The sequence below is a fragment of the Xenopus laevis genome, chromosome 8S (assembly GCF_017654675.1).
Source record: "Xenopus laevis strain J_2021 chromosome 8S, Xenopus_laevis_v10.1, whole genome shotgun sequence".
Classification (NCBI taxonomy): domain Eukaryota; kingdom Metazoa; phylum Chordata; class Amphibia; order Anura; family Pipidae; genus Xenopus; species Xenopus laevis.
The window spans coordinates 101,708,241-101,728,416 of NC_054386.1; the positions used below are offsets into that span (position 1 = coordinate 101,708,241).

Sequence of the window (20,176 nt, forward strand, 5' to 3'; positions counted from 1 at the left end):
GGGGTATTAATGACACTATGAACCCTTAGCCAGACCGATTGGAAGGGGTTCTCAGCCAGTGGGACCCCAGAAGCCCACAGCATGATCTAATTATTTCCCCCTGATGTCCCAGTGCATTGGTAGACAAATTGGCCACAGATTGGACAGAGGTGAATGAGGAAAGTTCTTTCTACACTAGGGGCAGACAATCCAGAGTACCTTGAGGGAACCCCCACGTAGAATACAACTCCTTGGAGACAGTGCCCTGGTCAGGATTGAACCTGAGACTCCACAGCAGTTGTATCCACTAAGCCTTCCTCTTCCTACTTAACTTTAGTTCATAAACAAATGAAGGGCAGTTATATTTAAATGTTATCCCATGAACAGGACCGCCATCAGAAATCGCAGGGCCCCATACGACAAAATTTCCTGGGCCCCCTGGGCTGCACCCACCTCAAGCCCCACCTACAGGTCTGCCCCCCACCACACAGTAAAAAAAAACAAAAAAAAATATTGGTGGCTAGGGTTCCCACATGTTAATAAAAAATAAAAAGATATTGGTGGTTAGGGCCCCCCATAAAAAACATTTATGGCCAGGGCCCCCCCATTAAAAAATATTGGTGGCTAGGACTCCTCATGAGAAAAAAAAATTGGTGGCCAGCCCCCCCCCACAGTATGAGAAAATTGGTGGCCAGGGCCCCTTAAACGTCTATGCCTTCCCGAAGTCAGCAGCTCTCAGAAAGATGGGGGGCCTGGCTAATCAAGTACGGGTGGTGTGGCCGGGCCCCCCTTACTCTCGGGGCCCCTACAACTATCCCCCCCTGATGGCTGCCCTGCCCATGAATGATGCAGCCAGTAGAAGTGGGTGAAATAATGTGTCAGTCATGCTCCCCGTCAGCACCCAATCCATCACCCGTCAGCACCCAATCCATGGCTCTTAGCTACACCTCTCAGGCAGCACCAAACCTTTCCTATTCTTGAGTGATGGGTGAACATGAGGAACGAGCACAGATAATGATGTCTGTCTCTTGGTAGGAGTCGCTCTTGGAAAAACGCCTTTTCTTCCCACAATGAAGAACAAAGTCATCCTAGATGACTAAGGACACAGTTATCCCAGAAGACTCAGAACGGGCTCAATAATAAGACTGACAGCGGCTTTCCATATCAACATCACATTCCTTCCAGATATTCAAGTTATTAGAGGTGCTTTTACCTCTGCCCTTTCTGATATGGACGCCAGAAGTCAGAGGTAAGTCAGAAGGAGAGGTAACCCCATCTTGACCAAAAATGGGACATGCCATACAGAAGTGAGCATGAAACAAGTATCATCCTTGAGAGGGTGTCGGGTTCCATGTTGGAATGATACAAGAGCCTTTCCATGAGACATTGGTCTTGAGTCCCAACAACCTGACCAAACCCTGTCCCACATTTAACAGGACAAGATATAGACAAACAAGTCGGAAGTAACCCACAGGGGTAATTGAGTATTGGAGGTCATAGACATTACTTAAAACACAACTACATAATCCTTTTAGCGTAACCATCTCCTGGGCCCTCCCACTAATCACGGACTTCTTTCTTAGCTCTTTGTATTCCACACAGTGAGCAGATCCGAGCCGGTGCACTTTGTCCAATGCGCAACAGTGGGAAGCCTCCAAGTCTACTGGCAGGAGACCATCTATAACATGTTCACCTTCTTCTGCCTCTCCTCATCATGGGGTCCTGCTACGCGCGCATCCTGATGGAGATATCAGACAAGATGAAGGCAGCTTGCGGTGAGTTCTGCAGTCATCATAATGCTTTTGGGGGTGGGTTACAGAACCTCATGGAGTTCTGTATAGACCATAATTGGAGGGGGAAGTTAGAGAATTTCTTATGAGGGGGTTTGGCTAGAGAATGTTATATGAAACTTTGCATGGGGAAGGAGAATTATAAATAACTCTTTATAGACTGTTACCAGGGGAAGGCCAGATAACTCCTTGTGGATCATCAAATGGTGGTTTGCTTGGAGAGGGTCTTATGAACCATCACTAATGGGTTGAAGATGACTAGAGAACTCCTTATGGACCTTCATTGTGAGGCAGACAGAAATCTCCCCCTTGAATGAATTAGTAAGGGACTTATTGAGAACCTTTATTAGACCATCATTGGCCAGATATCTTCTCCTGAAGCATCTCTTGGGGGAGGCTAAAGAACTCATTAAGCACTGTCAGTGGAGTTTTTTTTGGCTAGAGAATATTTTATGAACCTTTGCTGAGGTGGGGTTGGCTATGGAATCTTATGGACCTTCTTTGGGATGGATTTATAAAAAAAATGTTATAGATCACCACTGGGGGGTGACCAGAGGTTTCCCTAATGAACCAAGATAAAACCTTTAGCTCACTTAAGTGGTACGGCAAACTTAGGGGCCATGCAGGCCCAATATGGTCCTCAGCTTATGGTATTTCCAAAGCTGCCTCATCAGATATGAAATGGGTGAGGTGGCGGGGTTGAGTGTCAATAGTCAGGGGTGTATATTAAATATCTGATAATTTACTGCCTCCAGTTTCCTCCAAAGAACTTGACCTCCGGCGCTCATCAAATAACATCCCCCTGGCTCGAATGAGAACGTTGAAAATGTCCCTGGTTATAGTGCTGACATTCATTGTGTGCCGGACACCGTCTCCTACCGATATGGTACTGGTTTTCCCCAGAAATGTTGACAGAAAAGAAAGTCCCACCATCCCTCAGCCACATCCTCTTCCTCTTCGGACTCCTGAACACATGCCTGGATCCCATTATCTACGGACTCTTCACCATCCACTTCCGACGGGAGATCAGAAGAGTGCGCCGACGCGACGGTCAAGGAAAGGACCATGACACGGTCTCTGTGGGCAAAGGGTCGTTTCGTATATCCACAACCACTGCGCCTATGAAGAGGACAGTTGGGGATCCAGGGGGTTCTGGTAAGTTTGAATTAGAGGTGACTGGGCATGGGCTCCATTCAGTGAAATTCGACCAGTATCAGGGAAGGATTGTAGGAAGTTTCATGTGTCATGAGATGACTCTCTCTTCAGCATTCACCTGGATGGAACTTGGGGTGTTTCTATCACACAGAGGAAGCGACGGCATATTGCTTTAGCTAACCAGAAAACATATCCAAATCAATAAAATTCAGGTTGAATTTGGCCTTTTCTGCGGAAATTTGAGGGGGTTAAACACTTGACATAGAAGAAGACAGGACCATAAACATGGCACTGCCATTAGAGAAATGCAACAGAACAGGGAGAACTGCAGAGAGAGGCCTTAGAGCAGAACACAGAGCTGCTTCAGTGTAATTATCCTGCACTCAATGCAATTTATATATTGGAGGAGAAGCACTTGGAACATTAAAGTGCACCTGAAGGAAAACCTGAGGGCCTGACAGCTCGGAGCTCCTATAAATAATAGTGTGGGGGTGTCGGGCGCAGGACTGGTTACTGGTCTGGTTATTGGATGAGGCCACCAATCAATACTCAGTGATACTCAACAATATTGTGCTAATGGCTCAGCCTCACGGGGACAGGGGAGCTGTTCTTTTCTAATAGAGATAATAGAAAGAGCAGCTCATTGGCTGCGGCTATGCACAGAGCCCCCCATCTATTGGCGGCTGGAGGTAAGACACTATAGAATAAACTAGGGATGCACCAAATCCAGGATTCGATTAGTTTCAGGATTCAGCAGGATTCAGATTCGGCCGAATCCTTCTGCCCGGCCGAACCAAACCCAAATTTGCATATGCAAATTGGGGGCGGGAAGGGAAATTGTGTGACTTTTTGTCCTAAAACAAGTAAAAAATGTGTTCCCCTTCCCACCCCTAATTTGCATATGCAAATTAGGTTTCGGTATTCAGCTACATCTTTCGCGAAGGATTCGGCCGAATCCAAAATAGTGGATCCCTAGAATAAACATAGGGGAATGGAGTGAGGGTGTAGAGAGGAACACCCAGAGCTTTGCAGCAGCTGGACTACAATTCCCACAAAACCCAGCAGCTGACACTTAGAAAGTCAGTTTATCCAGACTGGGCATAATGGCAAATAATAAATGGATTTACATTTTAGGTATTAAAGGGGTGGTTCACCGTTAAGATAACTTTTATTATGTTATAGAACAACCAATTCTAAGCAACTTTTCAATTGGTTTTATTTTTTATAGTTGTCTTTTTCTTCTGACTCCTTCCAGCTTTCAAATGGGGGTCGCTGTCCCCTTTTAAAAAACAAATACTCTGTAAAGCTACAAATGTATTGTTATTGCTACTTTTTATTACTCATATTCCAGGCTCTTATTATAATCAATGCATGGTTGCTAGGGTCATTTGGGCCCTAGTTACCAAATTGCTTAAAATGCAAATTGAAGAGCTGCTGGAAAAAACTAAACTCAAAAAACACAAAAAATTAAAACAAATTACAAATTGTGTCAGAATATCCCTCTCTACATCATACTAATGGTTAATTTAAAGGTGAAAACACCTTTAAAGCCCTTGTTTGGAGCAGCCCTTTCTATCCAAGGACAGTGAGTGGGTTCAGACAGACGGGTCAGTACAGTTCTGATGCAGCTCATGACATTGGAGTTGAATTCCCCTCATATTGTACATCAGTCCCAGTTAAATGACATCCAGCTGCAACAGAAACCTGTGTAGCAATCCGTCCATTTGGATCAGACTCACAAGACTGCGTTACCAGGGGAGGTCCGTTCAGATCCTCACCCCGGGCCGAGTCTGGAATTTGGGGGACTGACACCTTCAGAGACGAGTAACATAAAAAGACTTTATTGGTAAGAATATTAGGGGCAACTCCTTTGTACCCCACAATGAATTGGGGCCACAGCAGTGGTAACAGACATTTTTGCGAAATTAAAAACCTTCCTTTAGGGCCACACAAGAAAACGGTCACTGAACCAACGACCTGCCCAGATACAGGGGGGACATTACGATTGGCAGATCAGTGATCCAATGTGCAAAAAAAGGGGCGGTACTTAGATCTAACGTCGTCTTCTTTCTGGGCTTCGGCTCCTCCTCCTCCCACTTCTGCAAAACAGCGGAGGAAACAAGTGAATTTCTGGTGTCGGGAGGCAGCAAAGCAATGGCAGCAGCATCTAAACCATAACAAGAAGTCACTCTGGGCTCAGTCACTTACCTCCTCTTTCCTTTCGGGGGGCCTCTCACGAATCCCCAGTCTACACTGACCGGCTGCCCCATGAGGTCTTGTCCGTTTAACCCTTCCATGGCCGCCAGAGCTTCTTTGTACGTCTCATATTCCACCAGTGCGTAGCCCTGCAGATTAGGGGGGCAGAGTCAGCAGTGAGTTTTTTTGGGGGGGGGGGGGGTTCACCTCTTCCCTTAAAGGTGGTGACAACATCAATTCTCTGGGACTTCATCACTTAAACGGATGGTGCACCTTTAAGCTACTTTTAGTATAGAATTGTCAACTCTATGCAACTTTTTAATTGGTCTTCATTATTTATTTTTTTATCGTTTTGGAATTGTTTGCCTTCTGCTTCTGACTCTCTGCAGCTTTCAAATGGGGGGGGGGGGGGTCACTGACCCCGTGCTACTTTTTAATCCTCATCTTTCTATTCTGGCCTATCCTATCCATATGCAAGGTTGCTAGGGGGATTTGGACCCTAGCAACCAGATGGCTGAAAGTGCAAACTGGAGAGCTGCTGAATAAAAAGCTAAATAAGGCAAAAACCACAAACAATAAAAAACGAAGACCAATTGCATGTTGTCTAAGAATATCCATCTCTACATCCTACTAAAAATTAATGTTGAACAACCCCATTAAACAATGTGGCAGGTCAGACAGTGTTCGGGCACCTTTATTCCATAAAAGAAATGAACGATCTCATGAACAAAAGGGAGGAATATTTCCCCTTTACTCACCTTCAGGAAACCCGTCCTCCGGTCCAGATTCAGGTGGATGTTCTTGATCTCACCGAATTCGCCAAACTTATCGTGTATATCCTCCTCTGTGGCCTCTTCATGCACCCCGGTGACAAACAGGATCCAGCCTTCCACAGCTGAGGGGAGAGAGTGCACCCCGTTATACACAGTGGTATGACCCCACAGGGCCCTGCTGTCTGGCAATTGGGCTTTTCTATGGTTTATACCAAAACAAAGCTCTATAGTAAGTGACAGCGCCACCTAGTGCCTCTGGATCGTACCAGCAGAGAGCAGCAATAAAGACACTATTAAAGGGACGCTGCACATAAAGCAAAGCTGCGCTGCTGTTCAGGCGGTTGATAAGACTCCGGCATGAGCGCGGCACTACCAGGACACTCTCAAGGTTCCCAGCATGCACTGCAGCTTTGGTTTCTGCTGATCTGCCCTGTGTTACATGCCATGCACCTTCCTCTGGGGGGATCCTAGAGACGGGTAGTTGTGTGTATATGGGGGACTTACATCTCTGGGGTCCCGGCTCGTCTCCATCCTGCTCCACACTGTCATAGACTTCCCGGATCCTCGTTTTGGTGCCTTCATCTTAAAGCAACGGGACAATAAAAATCAATTTCATGGGAACAATGACACGGACAGTTGTACCACCCTAATGCCAGACGGGGACTTACCTGCACCGAATCCTCTGCCCTTCCTTTTCTTGGCCTTTTCCTTCAGTTTGTGGATACTGTCTGCAACCCAAAGACAAAATACCAGTCACATGACCTAGAACGTCTATGGGGTGCCACAAAATCACAGTGGAATCATAAGGGGTTTCTTCCCTAAATTCTAACCTAGTTGAATCCATTACACTGCTCCCCCCGTGCTTCGGCCCAACCCAACTGCTCTGGCCACACCCACTGTATGAATTAGTCCCAATCTAGTACCATCATTTTATGCTGCTTTCTATCCAAAGGCACTACGTTTGCCCATGGGCAGTAACGCATAGCAACCAATCAGCAGGCAGCATTTACTGGTCACCTGTTTAAAAGCAACGATCTTATTGGTTGTTATGGGTTACTGCCCCAGTGCAAACTTAGAGCCTTTTATTACATTAGGGGGTAAATGCCTTCACTGAATTTAGTGGGAATGTCCTGGAGAATCCTGTCTTGAAGGATAATTTAACCTTTAAAATAAGTGAAAGTAAAATTGATGAGGGGGATATTCTAAGCACTTTTGTCATTTACATTCATTATTTATTTTTTATTCCAAGATATTACGGGGATACTTTCATTTGAAAACATGTTTTTTCAAAACACATCATTTTATAGAGCTGCTCCAATCCAATTCTCAAAAGAGCAAACAAATTTTTTTATATTGAATTTTGAAATCTGACATAGACATAGACATATTGTCAGTTTCCCAGCTGCCCGCCAGTCATGTTATTTGTGGCTGCACTTTAGGATGGAACTGCTTTCTGTCAGGCTGTTGTTTCTCCTACTCAATGTAACTGAATGCGTCTCAGTGGGACCTGGATTTTACTATTGAGTGTTGTTCTTAGATCTACCAGGCAGCTGTTATCTTGTGTTAGGGAGCTGCTATCAGGTTACCTTCCCATTGTTCTTTTGTTTGGCTGCTGGGGGGGGGGGGAGTGATATCACTCCAACTTGCAGTACAGCAGTAAAGAGAGACTGAAGTTTATCAGAGCACAAGTCACATGACTGGGGGCAGCTGGGAAACTGACAATATGTCTAGCCCCATGTCAGATTTCAACATTAAATATAAAAAAATCTGTTTGCTCTTTTGAGAAACGGATTTCAGTGAAGAATTCTGCTGGAGCAGCACTATTAACTGACGTGTTTTGGAAAAAAAAAAATGTTTTCCCATGACAGTATCCCATTAAGGAAAACGTACTGTTAATATGAATGAATTGTGTTACAACAGCGCCACCTGCTGGTCAGTTTCCCACCAGTCTGACCAGCAAGTAGTCAAGGAAGTTGTCAGGAGAAAGAAAGAGGCTGATGTTCTTCTGCTTAGGAAAGATGTGAGAAAGGTTTCTAATTGTATTCCTAAGCAGAAGAACATCAGCCTCTTTCTTTCTCCTGACAACTTCCTTGACTACTTGCTGGTCAGACTGGTGGGAAACTGACCAGCAGGTGGCGCTGTTGTAACACAATTCATTCATATTAACAGTACATGTATCCCTTAATATCTTGGAATTAAATAAAAATAAATAATGAATCTATATTACAAAAGTGCTTAGAATAGCCCCCTCATCAGTTTTACATTCACTTATTTTACAGGTTTACTTAGTCACATAGGGAACAGATGGGGGTCAGTATGGCGGAAGTTATTAAAGTGCCACTAAATCCCAGCAGCCTCTATAAAGCCACGTGCTCCCCAGTTATCAGGAAGAAGCGCCTCACTTCCTTATTTCCCGTTAACGCTGATTGGGGGCGGGTTTCCAGGATTACACTGAGGAGGCCTCAGGCCTGGCTCCATTAAACTTCCCCGCACCCTCCTCTCACCGTCCCCATCTTCATCCATAGCGAAGTCCTCCCCGCCAGCCTCGTGAAGATCCAGTACATCCGCCATGTTCGCTGCAAAGTCGCTCCGGGTTACCGTCTACTAAACCTCGGCTTCTCGGTAGCGCTAAACAACAACTTCCGGCACAGACAAACGACGTTGTTAAGAACACGCTCCTCGTGCGGAAATGACGCAATGTCTCCCTCCCCTGCGCCATCTTGAGAAGGTCAAGGAGACGTTTTGCTGCTAAACCCTTTTTCCTCTGTCCACACACGCGTGGTTACTTTATAAACATATATATAATATACAGATTGTGCTGCACAGTGAGAGAGGCTTTTATTTCAGTGGTAGATAAAGGAAGATACAGATGTCCTTTAAATACCTCACAATGTCTGACTAGTTGTTATTCTAGTTTTCCTCTGGGGCATTAATTCCTTCTCTCACTTCATAATAAATGGAACTGTCAGCAAAGAAATGTGGACTTTATATAGTAAATATTTTCTCTGTGAGATCTGCACAGTCTGGAGTCTTCTTATTCACAGAAATGGTGTAACATCCCATAGACCAGACATGTAAATCTAATGTTACTCTGTCTCATACTTATTCCCTAATATATCCCTGATCTCACCATCAGCATAGGAAGGGGTTCTTTACTGTAAGGACAGTCAGGTTATGGGATTCCCTACCAAGAGAGGGGGAATGAGTGATTCATTGGTGGGGAGGAAAGGAGATCTGACCATCAGCATAGGAAGGGGTTCTTTACTGTAAGGACAGTCAGGTTATGGGATTCCCTACCAAGACAGGGGGAATGAGTGATTCATTGGTGGGGAGGAAAGGAGATCTCACCATCAGCATAGGAAGGGGTTCTTTACTGTAAGGACAGTCAGGTTATGGGATTCCCTACCAAGAGAGGGGGAATGAGTGATTCATTGGTGGGGAGGAAAGGAGATCTGACCATCAGCATAGGAAGGGGTTCTTTACTGTAAGGACAGTCAGGTTATGGGATACCCTACCAAGAGAGGGGGAATGAGTGATTCATTGGTGGGGAGGAAAGGAGATCTCACCATCAGCATAGGAAGGGGTTCTTTACTGTAAGGACAGTCAGGTTATGGGATTCCCTACCAAGAGAGGGGGAATGAGTGATTCATTGGTGGGGAGGAAAGGAGATTTCACCATCAGCATAGGAAGGGGTTCTTTACTGTAAGGACAGTCAGGTTATGGGATTCCCTACCAAGAGAGGGGGAATGAGTGATTCATTTTTGGGGAGGAAAGGAGATCTCACCATCAGCATAGGAAGGGGTTCTTTACTGTAAGGACAGTCAGGTTATGGGATACCCTACCAAGAGAGGGGGAATGAGTGATTCATTGGTGGGGAGGAAAGGAGATTTCACCATCAGCATAGGAAGGGGTTCTTTACTGTAAGGACAGTCAGGTTATGGGATTCCCTACCAAGAGAGGGGGAATGAGTGATTCATTGGTGGGGAGGAAAGGAGATTTCACCATCAGTATAAGAAGAAGTTGACCAACAAACTAAGCCAGCCATGTAGCAATGTTACTAATAAATTTATTTGCATATATCAAGATACAAAGGTAACTAAGGAGCGTTGCTATAAAATGCACAGTATGGGCCACAGTACTAAAGTGGTGCCCTGGGTAGGTAGTACAAAGGCTACATACATACAGGTAGCTACATAGATATAAAAAAAGAATTGTGCAACTGTAACTCCCAGAGTATTGTTATATACTAAACAGATGAGCCCTAGACCCGTCTCTTGCAAAACCTCCCCCACCAGCTCACTCTCTAGCATATTGTTCATTTAAAGGGGAAATTCACCAAATTCTTCACTTTTCATCTGGTCCCTTCCTTCTGACAGAACTCGTTGCCACCAGAGTTATAAGTGGTTAATACGGTTGCGCCCGCGATTGCTCCTGCAGAGTAAAATTTATAACAGTTTAGAGAATCCATCCCAAACAAAGTCATTTAAAGGACCCGAAGCTAGACAACCGAAAATCATGATTCTAAATTGGCACGAAGTGTCTCTCTCTTGCACCCTTTAAAACTTCGATTTTTATGGCAGTGACATTGCTCTTAGCCCTGTTGTGTTTGGCCATCTTGTCTGAAAGTTACGCCCACTTTATTGTGTTCAGTGGAGCCTACCTAAAATTATAGTAGTAAAAAGTGCTATAACAAATTGCAGTTAAAGAGATAATCTTAGAATTCATTGGCCGAGCCATCTTCTCTCTGCAATGAGATATCGCTCTTAGGTACCCTGCTGTCGCCATTCAATTGTGATCTCACTGGTGATTACGCCCTAGTGTGTCTGACAACTGTTATTCTCACATTTACCACTAGGTGGAACATGGAGGCACAGTCAGCAATTCAACATGCAGCTTTCAGGAAACCCGTTTTAGAAAGATATGGAGAGGATCCATGGGCTCTCATTGTAGTCAATGGATTGGGGGGGGTTCAGTATCTTTGTGGGGGCGGGGGCATTTTTTATAGTATCCCTTGCCAACCAAAGTCTCCTGGGAATCACTTGCCTGAGGCGAGGTTTTGCAAGAGATGGGTAAGTGGAAAAGCTACAGATGAAGGGTTTAACACTGATATTAAAATATAGAAATATATATATAATATAGAAATGTATTGCCCTTACTGGTAATGAAAAGAGCGGTAGAGTATAAAAACAGTAACATGCCGTTACCGGAGTAGGTGCTAAGGTTTCAGGTGGCTGATAAAGGTAAGTGCCCTTTGCTATGAGCCCCTTGAAAAAAAATAAATCCAATATCCCACCATTACTTACCCTGGCACTGGCTACCTGAATATCCTGCTCCTGGGCTGCTCTCTCCCCCATGGACAGATGAGGGAGGAGTTTGGCAAGTACCACCCCCTCTGACCATGGGAAACAGAGCAGCCCATGAACAGGAAATACAGTAAAATCAAAGCTCGGTGCCAGGGTAAGTATTTCAGAAAGGAGCTGGATTCACAACCACATGGCGCTTGAGTTTACGCAAGAAGACTTGCCCTTTAATTTGTTTTCTGCTCCATTGGGAAGGTATCAATATTTAAGCAGCACAGCCCCTGGCAGTAGCTATGTTCCCACAATCCTTTCCAGTTAAGACTTTAATCTAAACACATCCTATCCGTCTTATAACAGTCAGTCTTGGTTCCAAAGATGGTTGTTGGCTGTAACCTCTTTCGAAAGGTAAAGTCATACTTAGAAAAAGTTTAACAAAGTCTTGTTTGCCCAAATGGACAGTTGTCAAAATCCTATATAACTTCTTCACTCAGGCTCAGGCTGCTTCATGGTTCTAAAGACCTCCAAAATTGTCTCAAGTCTTGGGTACAGAGCTCCACAAACATCAAAGGATACAGAGCTCCTCATAAGGTGCCTCCTTCAATGATACCGAGCTCTTCAAGGGTTTCTCCTTCATGGCTACCGAGCTCCTCAAGGGTTTCTCCTTCATGGCTACAGAGCTCCTCAAGGGTTTCTCATTCAATGATACAGAGCTCCTCATTAGGTGCCTCCTTCAACGATACAGAGCTCTTCATAAGGTGCCTCCTTCAACGATACAGAGCTCCTCATAAGATGCCTCCTTCCATGATACAGAGCTCTTCATAAGATGCCGCCTTTATGGCTACAGAGCTCCTCAAGGGTTTCTCCTTCATGGATACAGAGCACCTCAAGGGTTTCTACTTCATGGAGAGCTCCTCCGATATCACAGGTCTCTCCTTGGCTACAGAGTTCCTCAAAGGTTTCTCCTTCAACAATACAGAGCTCCTCATTAGCTGCCTCCTTCAACGATACAGAGCTCTTCATAAGGTGCCTCCTTCAAAGATACAGAGCTCCTCAAGCGTTTCTCCTTCATGGCTACATAGCTCCTCAAGCGTTTCTCCTTCATGGATACAGAGCTCCTCAAGAGTTTCTCCTTCATGGATACAGCGTTCCTTAAGGGGTTCTACTTCATGGCTACAGAGTTCCTCAAGGGTTTCTCCTTCATGGCTACAGAGCTCCTCAGTGGTTTTTCCTTCATGGATACAGAGCTCAAGGGTTTCTCCTTCATGGATACAGAGCTCCACAAGAGTTTCTCCTTCATGGATACAGAGCTCCACAAGAGTTTCTAATTCATGGATCCAGAGCTCCTTAAGGGTTTCTCCTTTATGGATACAAAGCTCCTCATAAGGTGCCTCCTTCAATGATACAGAGCTCCTCATAAGATGCCTCCTTCATGGCTACAGAGCTCCTCAATGGGTTCTCTTTCATGGCTACAGAGCTTCTCAATGGGTTCTCCTTCATAGCTATATAGCTCCTCAAATCCAATGGACATAGAGCTAAACAACATCACAGGCCTGTGAGGTTGAACTTTATGGATGCAAACAGGATTTAGATGTATATTTCTAGAATCTTCAAGGCCTACTCTACCCCAAAGAACTTCCCCATAAAATCTTGTTTGCTCCTGGAGCCCAGTAGCCCGAGATATTTGCAAAGCTCTGTACAGAACCATATTTCCCAGTTTTCAAGCTTTTGCCCACCACAAACGTCACATATGAGTGAAGAGCAGTAACGAGTTTCAAGGCAAAGCTAACAGTTGGGGGAATGAATGTTTCCAAGCTGCCCGGCCGCCAGCATCAGGATATCTTTCTTCTCCTTGTGGTACCGAAGCTCCTTGCCAGCCAGTCGTGCCTCGTCCAACTGCCGTTCTGTGGATGCCAATTCTCTGGCCAGCGATCCTGGGGTGTCGTGTTCCCGGTTCACCCAATCCATGGCCATCTGGTTCCTCATGTCGTCATCCAGCGCTCGGTGCGAGTAGTGGGCCAGAACCTCCTGCGAGACAGAAGCAGAAATCAGCATACCAATTGAAAACGGGTGAAACACAAGAAAGGGGATACTCCATATTGATCTACCTGGCGGGAGCACTGCCTCTCTCGCATGGCTTTCAGGCTGCCGTTCCAGTGCAGGAGTTGGAAGACCGTCATGAGTTCCTGGAAGCAGAAACATTGGATCAGGAAAATGGGAAACAGGTGCAGGATTTCCATCTGCCACCTCAACACTTATGGCTTTGCCCCTGCCTGAATATAATCATTATGTATTCGCTGGGGGGCACAGGGGATCTAGATGGCAGTTGGAAGGAGATTATTTAGGACGGGCTGACAGGGGCATTGTATTGTGCTCTAAAGCTCTTGGAAAGTGGGATCAAGTATTTGTTATACACCATAACACTATGGAGAGCAGCGGTTTCTACTCTTCAGCAGCCCTAGCACATGGCTGCCTTATACCCAGCACAGGTGCATCATGGGAGGTGAGCCCAAAACTCCACTGGTTCTGTAACAGCTTTGGCCCCACTAGTAACTTTATCAAGGGTAAGTAAATGCAACCTTGTCAAACTATTTATACTCTGTACTAACTGCTCTTGGGCTGTTCTCTTTCCCACGTTTAGACAGGAATTTTCCTTTAGTCAAAATTAATCTGCTCTCCCCTCGGGTCTCTGCTTCTCTTTTTTTTGGCTATTCTCTTCCCCACAGTCAGCCTTGGACTTGACCCAGCTTTATTTTTCTTTAGAAGCAGAGTTCACTCGCTGAATGGCCATGGGAAAGAGAGCAGCACAAGAGCAGGAAGCACTAAGAATGGGAGCTCTGTACCTGGGTAGATACCAAGAGCTGTCATTCACTTATACAGGGGGGGTGTTCCAGAAGGAACTAATGCAAACGGTCCCCGGTTGCTGCCCCTTTATTAAAGACCCTTGGTTCAGGTCCCCCATCACTGATGCCGCAGATAATCACCTGGAACTCCAGCATGGATTTGCCTTTGTTGGACTCCAGCATGAAGCGGAAGGCTCCGATCCCGGTGTTTGGATTGTCCGCTTCCTCGCGATTCCCCTAAATTAAACACAGACGTATGAGACGTGGCAGCTAAAACTATGGCTGAACTACAAATCCCAGCAGCCCCTGCATGTCCAAAGGCGCATCATTACATCCTCTGTACAATCACTGACCCACGATTAACATCTTTATTCTGGCCAGTCACAGGCAAGGGAACAGGAGGAGGAGGCTCCATGATTACTTATTAGTAACATGGAAGTTATGCACATTATGCACTGCAGGGGGCGGGATTAAACCAAAGCAGCTATGTCACATGTTTGTGATATTGCCAAATATTTCTATTGTAGATCAAGGCACCGACCTACCAGGGAAACAATCCATGTGAATCCAGTGTCCCCCAGTACTTACCAAGTGTCCGATTCTCTGTACTTCCTGCTCCTGGGCTGTTCTCTTTCCCATGGTCAGACAGGAACCTCCCCCTGGGTAAGTGAATCAAATCTCCCCCAGTACTTACCCAGGTACAGAGCTCTGATTCTCTGTACTTCCTGCTCCTGGGCTGTTCTCTTTCCCATGGTCAGACAGGAACCTCCCCCTGGGTAAGTGAATCCAATCTCCCCCAGTACTTACCCAGGTACAGAGCTCTGATTCTCTGTACTTCCTGCTCCTGGGCTGTTTTCTTTCCCATGGTCAGACAGGAACCTCCCCCTGGGTAAGTGAATCCAATCTCCTCCAGTACTTACCCAGGTACAAAGCTCTGATTCTCTGTACTTCCTGCTCCTGGGCTGTTCTCTTTCCCATGGTCAAACATGAATCTCCAAACACCCGGAGAGCTGACTGAGGGGCTATTGGTTTCACTTACTAAGGATAAGGTCCTTGTCTGACCATGGGAAAGAGAGCAGCCCAGAAGCAGGAAGTACAGAGTTCAATGCCAGGGGTTGGATGAGTTGGTTGCAGCCAATGAGAGAGGTTACAGCAGAGCTGGGGGTATAATGAGTGCATGGCACAATACTGAGAGGCAAGAGTAACACGTGGGGTAATTTAGTGAAACTGGAACATAAAAGAGTTCCAGATGTGGCGGATGGATTTCACGGGGTGAGACTTACATTAAATGTGGCCAGGGCTTCGCACACGCTCTTCTCTATGAACTCGTCCGTGATCCTGCGTGACGGGTGCTCGTTAAACACGGAGTTCATTAGGGCGATCTTGGCGGCGCTTCTCCTCGCTTCCGCTTTGGTCGGACAGAACTGAAAGGAAAAAAAAAAAGTCAGGTCAGGATAAAAACCTACGCCCATCTGCATTAACTACTTCCCCAAACCTCCCTCTGGGGCTGCTCTCTTCCCAAGGGTCACACAGGAATGTCACCTGGGTAAGTAGATCCTCATTTCCCCCTACACTTCCAGGCACAGAGCTCCGAGTCCCTGTACTTCCTGCTCTTGGTCTGTTCTCTTCCCCAGGGGCAGCTTGATAAGGGGGATAAAGCAAATACCACCAGCTTCATTACAGGGAAAGCTGTATATAGGGAGTCACTATATGAAATGCTGGATTCTGTAGGGATGAGTATAGGGAAAGCTGGGTTATATAGGGGGGCCCCATAGGTAAATTGGTATTGTATATGGGGTCCCTAATGGTGAAGCTGTAACTTATAGGGAGTCACTATAGGAAATGTATTATATAGGGGTCCCTATAGGCAAGATTATATAATGTAGGGTTTCCGATAACGAAAGGTTTTATTCAAAGAGTTATTATATTATATCATTATTATACAGGGGGTCCCTATAGGGGAAGCAGTATTATACAGGGGGCTGCTACAAGAAATACTGGGGAAGATAAAAAAAAAAGGGGGGCCATTTTACCTGAAAGCTCCCAAAACAGCTGCCCCCCGGCAAGGTGACATAACAAACATACGGGGGGCTGTTAGTCGGCACCATCTCGTACACAACCAAAGCGCCATTCTTTAGCTCCGCCCCTCTCGTCTGCTTCATTTGCCAAAATTCCTGGAGGGCCTCCACCACGTTCACTGAGGAGACAGAGAGAAGATTTAGGAAACACTGGGGTGCGGCTGCTACATTGTGTCAGGAGTCAGAACTGGAGGAGAGAAATGCACAGACACTGATACAGTTACACACATTATACACAGGGGAAGCGGCTCTTCCTTTTCTCACTATATCCCCATTATGTGGTTACTATGCCTTTAACTACTGCCCCTGAACCATGAGGCAGATGTAGTTAGACTCCCGGGTTCTGCCCCAGAGATTTCGTTATTATTATTATTGTTATTATTATTAGATCAGAACATGGGGATTTCTAGCCCAGAGACATCGCACTTGGCTCTGGGACAGAACTTGCTGGTCTTTGTTTGAGGAGCAACAGCCACAGAGGGAGCAACTCATCAACTCCCAGCATCCGCCTGCCCATCAGCCTACAACTCCCAGCATCCGCCTGCCCATCAGCCTACAACTCCCAGCATCCGCCTGCCCATCAGCCTACAACTCCCAGCATCCGCCTGCCCATCAGCCTACAACTCCCAGCATCCGCCTGCCCATCAGCCTACAACTCCCAGCATCCGCCTGCCCATCAGCCTACAACTCCCAGCATCCGCCTGCCCATCAGCCTACAACTCCCAGCATCCCCCTCAGTCTACAACTCCCAGCATCCCCTTCCCCATCAGCCTACAACTCCCAGCATCTGCCTCCCCATCAGCCTACAACTCCCAGCATCCCCCTCAGCCTACAACTCCCAGCATCCCCCTCAGCCTACAACTCCCAGCATCCCCATCAGCCTACAACTCCCAGCATCCCCCTCAGCCTACAACTCCCAGCATCTCCCTCAGTCTACAACTCCCAGCATCTCCATCAGCCTACAACTCCCAGCACCCCCTTATCAGCCTACAACTCCCAGCATCTGCCTCCCCATCAGTCTACAACTCCCAGCATCCCCTTCCCCATCAGCCAATAAATCTCTGGATACAAAGGTGTCAGCCCCTCCCCCACACTGAGGACCAGGAGCCCCGGGTAGAAGAGGCCGGACTGACCCCTCCCGTAGCCGTGAGTGTATTTAGCGAAGCTCCTCACAACCGCCTCCACCGCCTCCCTCAGCACCGCCGGGTTCCCCCCAGGATTCGCCAGTCCCCCCGGGATCCCGAGGCCGAGAGGAGGAGGAGCCGAGGCCGGAGCTGTTGTTGCCGCCGGAGAGGAGAAGGAACCGCCGGTCACCCCGGGCCGTAACGAGCGCAAAGTCCCTGAGGAGACACCGGGTCCCACCCCGGGCTGCAGTCTCTGAACTCGGAGCGACTCCATCTGCGGCCACCGGTGAAATAACGGGCCCGGGGATATAGAGCTGCCACTCACTGCTGTGCAGCCAATCAACGGGCTCTAATCTAGGCTGGGCGGAATTTTTTATGCCAGAGATACAGAGACGAGGACACTGAGCTGCCACTCAAGCAGCAAAACCAATGAGCGGAAGGAGGGGGCGGGCTAATGGTGCCCAGCTTGGAATTCATCAGTCATGTGAGGGGCGGGATTTGCCATCAGGACCGCTGTGGGGGCGAAGTTGGGACCTGTCAGTCAAATACTCGTCTCGCTCCTGAGCCAGCGACTCCCAAAGCCACAACTGCCTGTCAATCACTGTAGGGCGTGGCTATTTAAATAAACACACTAAGCATTCTTATACAGGGGCGTGACTCAAACACAGCGGTGTGCTGATTGGTTATCATTCTAACCCTATATCTTCCCAGTGTCTGCCTGCTGGGAGTTATTTTATTTTATAGGCTTTGTGTATAGAGTTGCGCCTCCTACTGGCACTGCTCTTGTTTAACTACAACTAACTCATCCACTGACACATACACTCCCCCACACACACACTCTCACATGGGAGTCACCAACTCCTGCTCTCCTACATTCCTATACACTGTCCCCAAACGGAATTGTCTGCCCTTACAGTAAAGAACCCCTTCCTATGCTGATGGGTAATCTCCTTTCCTCCCCACCAATGAATCACTCATTCCCCCTCTCTTGGTAGGGAATCCCATAACCTGACTGTCCTTACAGTAAAGAACCCCTTCCTATGCTGATGGTGAGATCTCCTTTCCTCCCACCAATGAATCATTCACTCCCCCTCTGTTGGTAGGGAATCCCATAACCTGACTGTCCTTACAGTAAAGAACCCCTTCCTATGCTGATGGTGAGATCTCCTTTCCTCCCCACCAATGAATCACTCATTTCCCTCTCTTGGTAGGGAATCCCATAACCTGACTGTCCTTACAGTAAAGAACCCCTTCCTATGCTGATGGTGAGATCTCCTTTCCTCCCACCAATGAATCACTTATTTCCCCTCTCTTGGTAGGGAATCCCATAACCTGACTGTCCTTACAGTAAAGAACCCCTTCCTATGCTGATGGTGAGATCTCCTTTCCTCCCACCAATGAATCACTCATTTCCCCTCTCTTGGTAGGGAATCCCATAACCTGACTGTCCTTACAGTAAAGAACCCCTTCCTATGCTGATGGTGAGATCTCCTTTCCTCCCACCAATGAATCACTCATTCCCCCTCTCTTGGTAGGGAATCCCATAACCTGACTGTCCTTACAGTAAAGAACCCCTTCCTATGCTGATGGTGAGATCTCCTTTCCTCCCCACCAATGAATCACTCATTTCCCCTCTCTTGGTAGGGAATCCCATAACCTGACTGCCCTTACAGTAAAGAACCCCTTCCTATGCTGATGGTGAGATCTCCTTTCCTCCCCACCAACGAATTACTCATTCCCCCTCTCTTGGTAGGGAATCCCATAACCTGACTGTCCTTACAGTAAAGAACCCCTTCCTATGCTGATGGTGAGATCTCCTTTCCTCCCCACCAATGAATCACTCATTGCCCCTCTCTTGGTAGGGAATCCCATAACCTGACTGCCCTTACAGTAAAGAACCCCTTCCTATACTGATGGTGAGATCTCCTTTCCTCCCCACCAATGAATCACTCATTCCCCCTCTCTTGGTAGAGAATCCCATAACCTGACTGTCCTTACAGTAAAGAACCCCTTCCTATGCTGATGGTGAGATCTCCTTTCCTCCCCACCAATGAATCACTCATTCCCCTCTCTTGGTAGGGAATCCCATAACCTGACTGCCCTTACAGTAAAGAACCCCTTCCTATGCTGATGGTGAGATCTCCTTTCCTCCCCACCAATGAATCACTCATTCCCCTCTCTTGGTAGGGAATCCCATAACCTGACTGCCCTTACAGTAAAGAACCCCTTCCTATGCTGATGGTGAGATCTCCTTTCCTCCCCACCAATGAATCACTCATTCCCCTTCTCTTGGTATTGAAGCCCATAACCTGACTGTCCTTACAGTAAAGAACAGACACAGAACACACCGGCACAACATGGGTAATTCTAGCAGGTATAACCTTGCTCGTTTATTGCGGATGCAACGTTTCGGGGCGTGACCCCTTTCTCAAGCATACCGGATATTAGTGCACATAAGAATTTAAAAGCATAGCAATTAAGTTAATTAGTGAAACATGTTACATTCAATTACTGACAATAAGTGCAAGTGCATACATATAGGCCAAAACGAAAAATTACTCCAAACTACAAAAATTTTTAGGAAAAAGTCCATTTTTGAAAAAAATTTTTTAAAAAAAGTGACAAAAAATTGCTGTGTTCGTTTTATAAAAATATATAAAAACAAATAAAAATATATTTCAGTTCATACTTGCGCTACTTGTTTTTGTATTGATATAAAACTGTGTTCAACAATAATTATTAAAAAATTTATTGAAAAAGTGACAAAAGATTGTGCTGTTCATTCAATACAGGTGGATAAAAACGAATAAAAATATATTTTCTTTCTTACAGTAAAGAACCCCTTCCTATGCTGATGCTGAGATCTCCTTTCCTCCCCACCAATGAATCATTCACTCCCCCTCTCTTGGTAGGGAATCCCATAACCTGACTGTCCTTACAG

General features: G+C 46.4%; 2 protein-coding genes and 1 pseudogene across 2 annotated transcripts; 1 reads left to right on the top strand and 2 right to left on the bottom strand.

Annotated features, from left to right (window-relative positions):
* Nucleotides 1-1,693: 1,693 nt before the first annotated feature.
* Nucleotides 1,694-3,100, top strand: LOC108700615 (annotated as a pseudogene).
* Nucleotides 3,101-4,743: 1,643 nt separating this feature from the next.
* Nucleotides 4,744-8,517, bottom strand: rbm8a.S (RNA binding motif protein 8A S homeolog). Its single transcript, NM_001090403.1, is given in 6 exon segments — nt 4,744-5,023; nt 5,133-5,269; nt 5,879-6,015; nt 6,398-6,475; nt 6,562-6,621; nt 8,398-8,517. Coding segments are annotated over 6 exon segments (525 nt in total). The 5' UTR covers nt 8,465-8,517; the 3' UTR covers nt 4,744-4,977.
* A 1,425-nt stretch (nt 8,518-9,942) lies between these two features.
* On the bottom strand, nt 9,943-17,774 carry lix1l.S (limb and CNS expressed 1 like S homeolog). The gene is made up of 6 exons (XM_018233554.2): nt 17,245-17,774; nt 16,067-16,230; nt 15,317-15,457; nt 14,175-14,270; nt 13,299-13,376; nt 9,943-13,218 (listed from the first exon to the last, which is right to left on the bottom strand). Exons 1-6 carry the CDS (start codon nt 17,507-17,509, stop codon nt 12,976-12,978), a joined length of 987 nt encoding a protein of 328 aa, XP_018089043.1. The 5' UTR covers nt 17,510-17,774; the 3' UTR covers nt 9,943-12,975.
* Between the last annotated feature and the right edge of the window lie 2,402 nt (nt 17,775-20,176).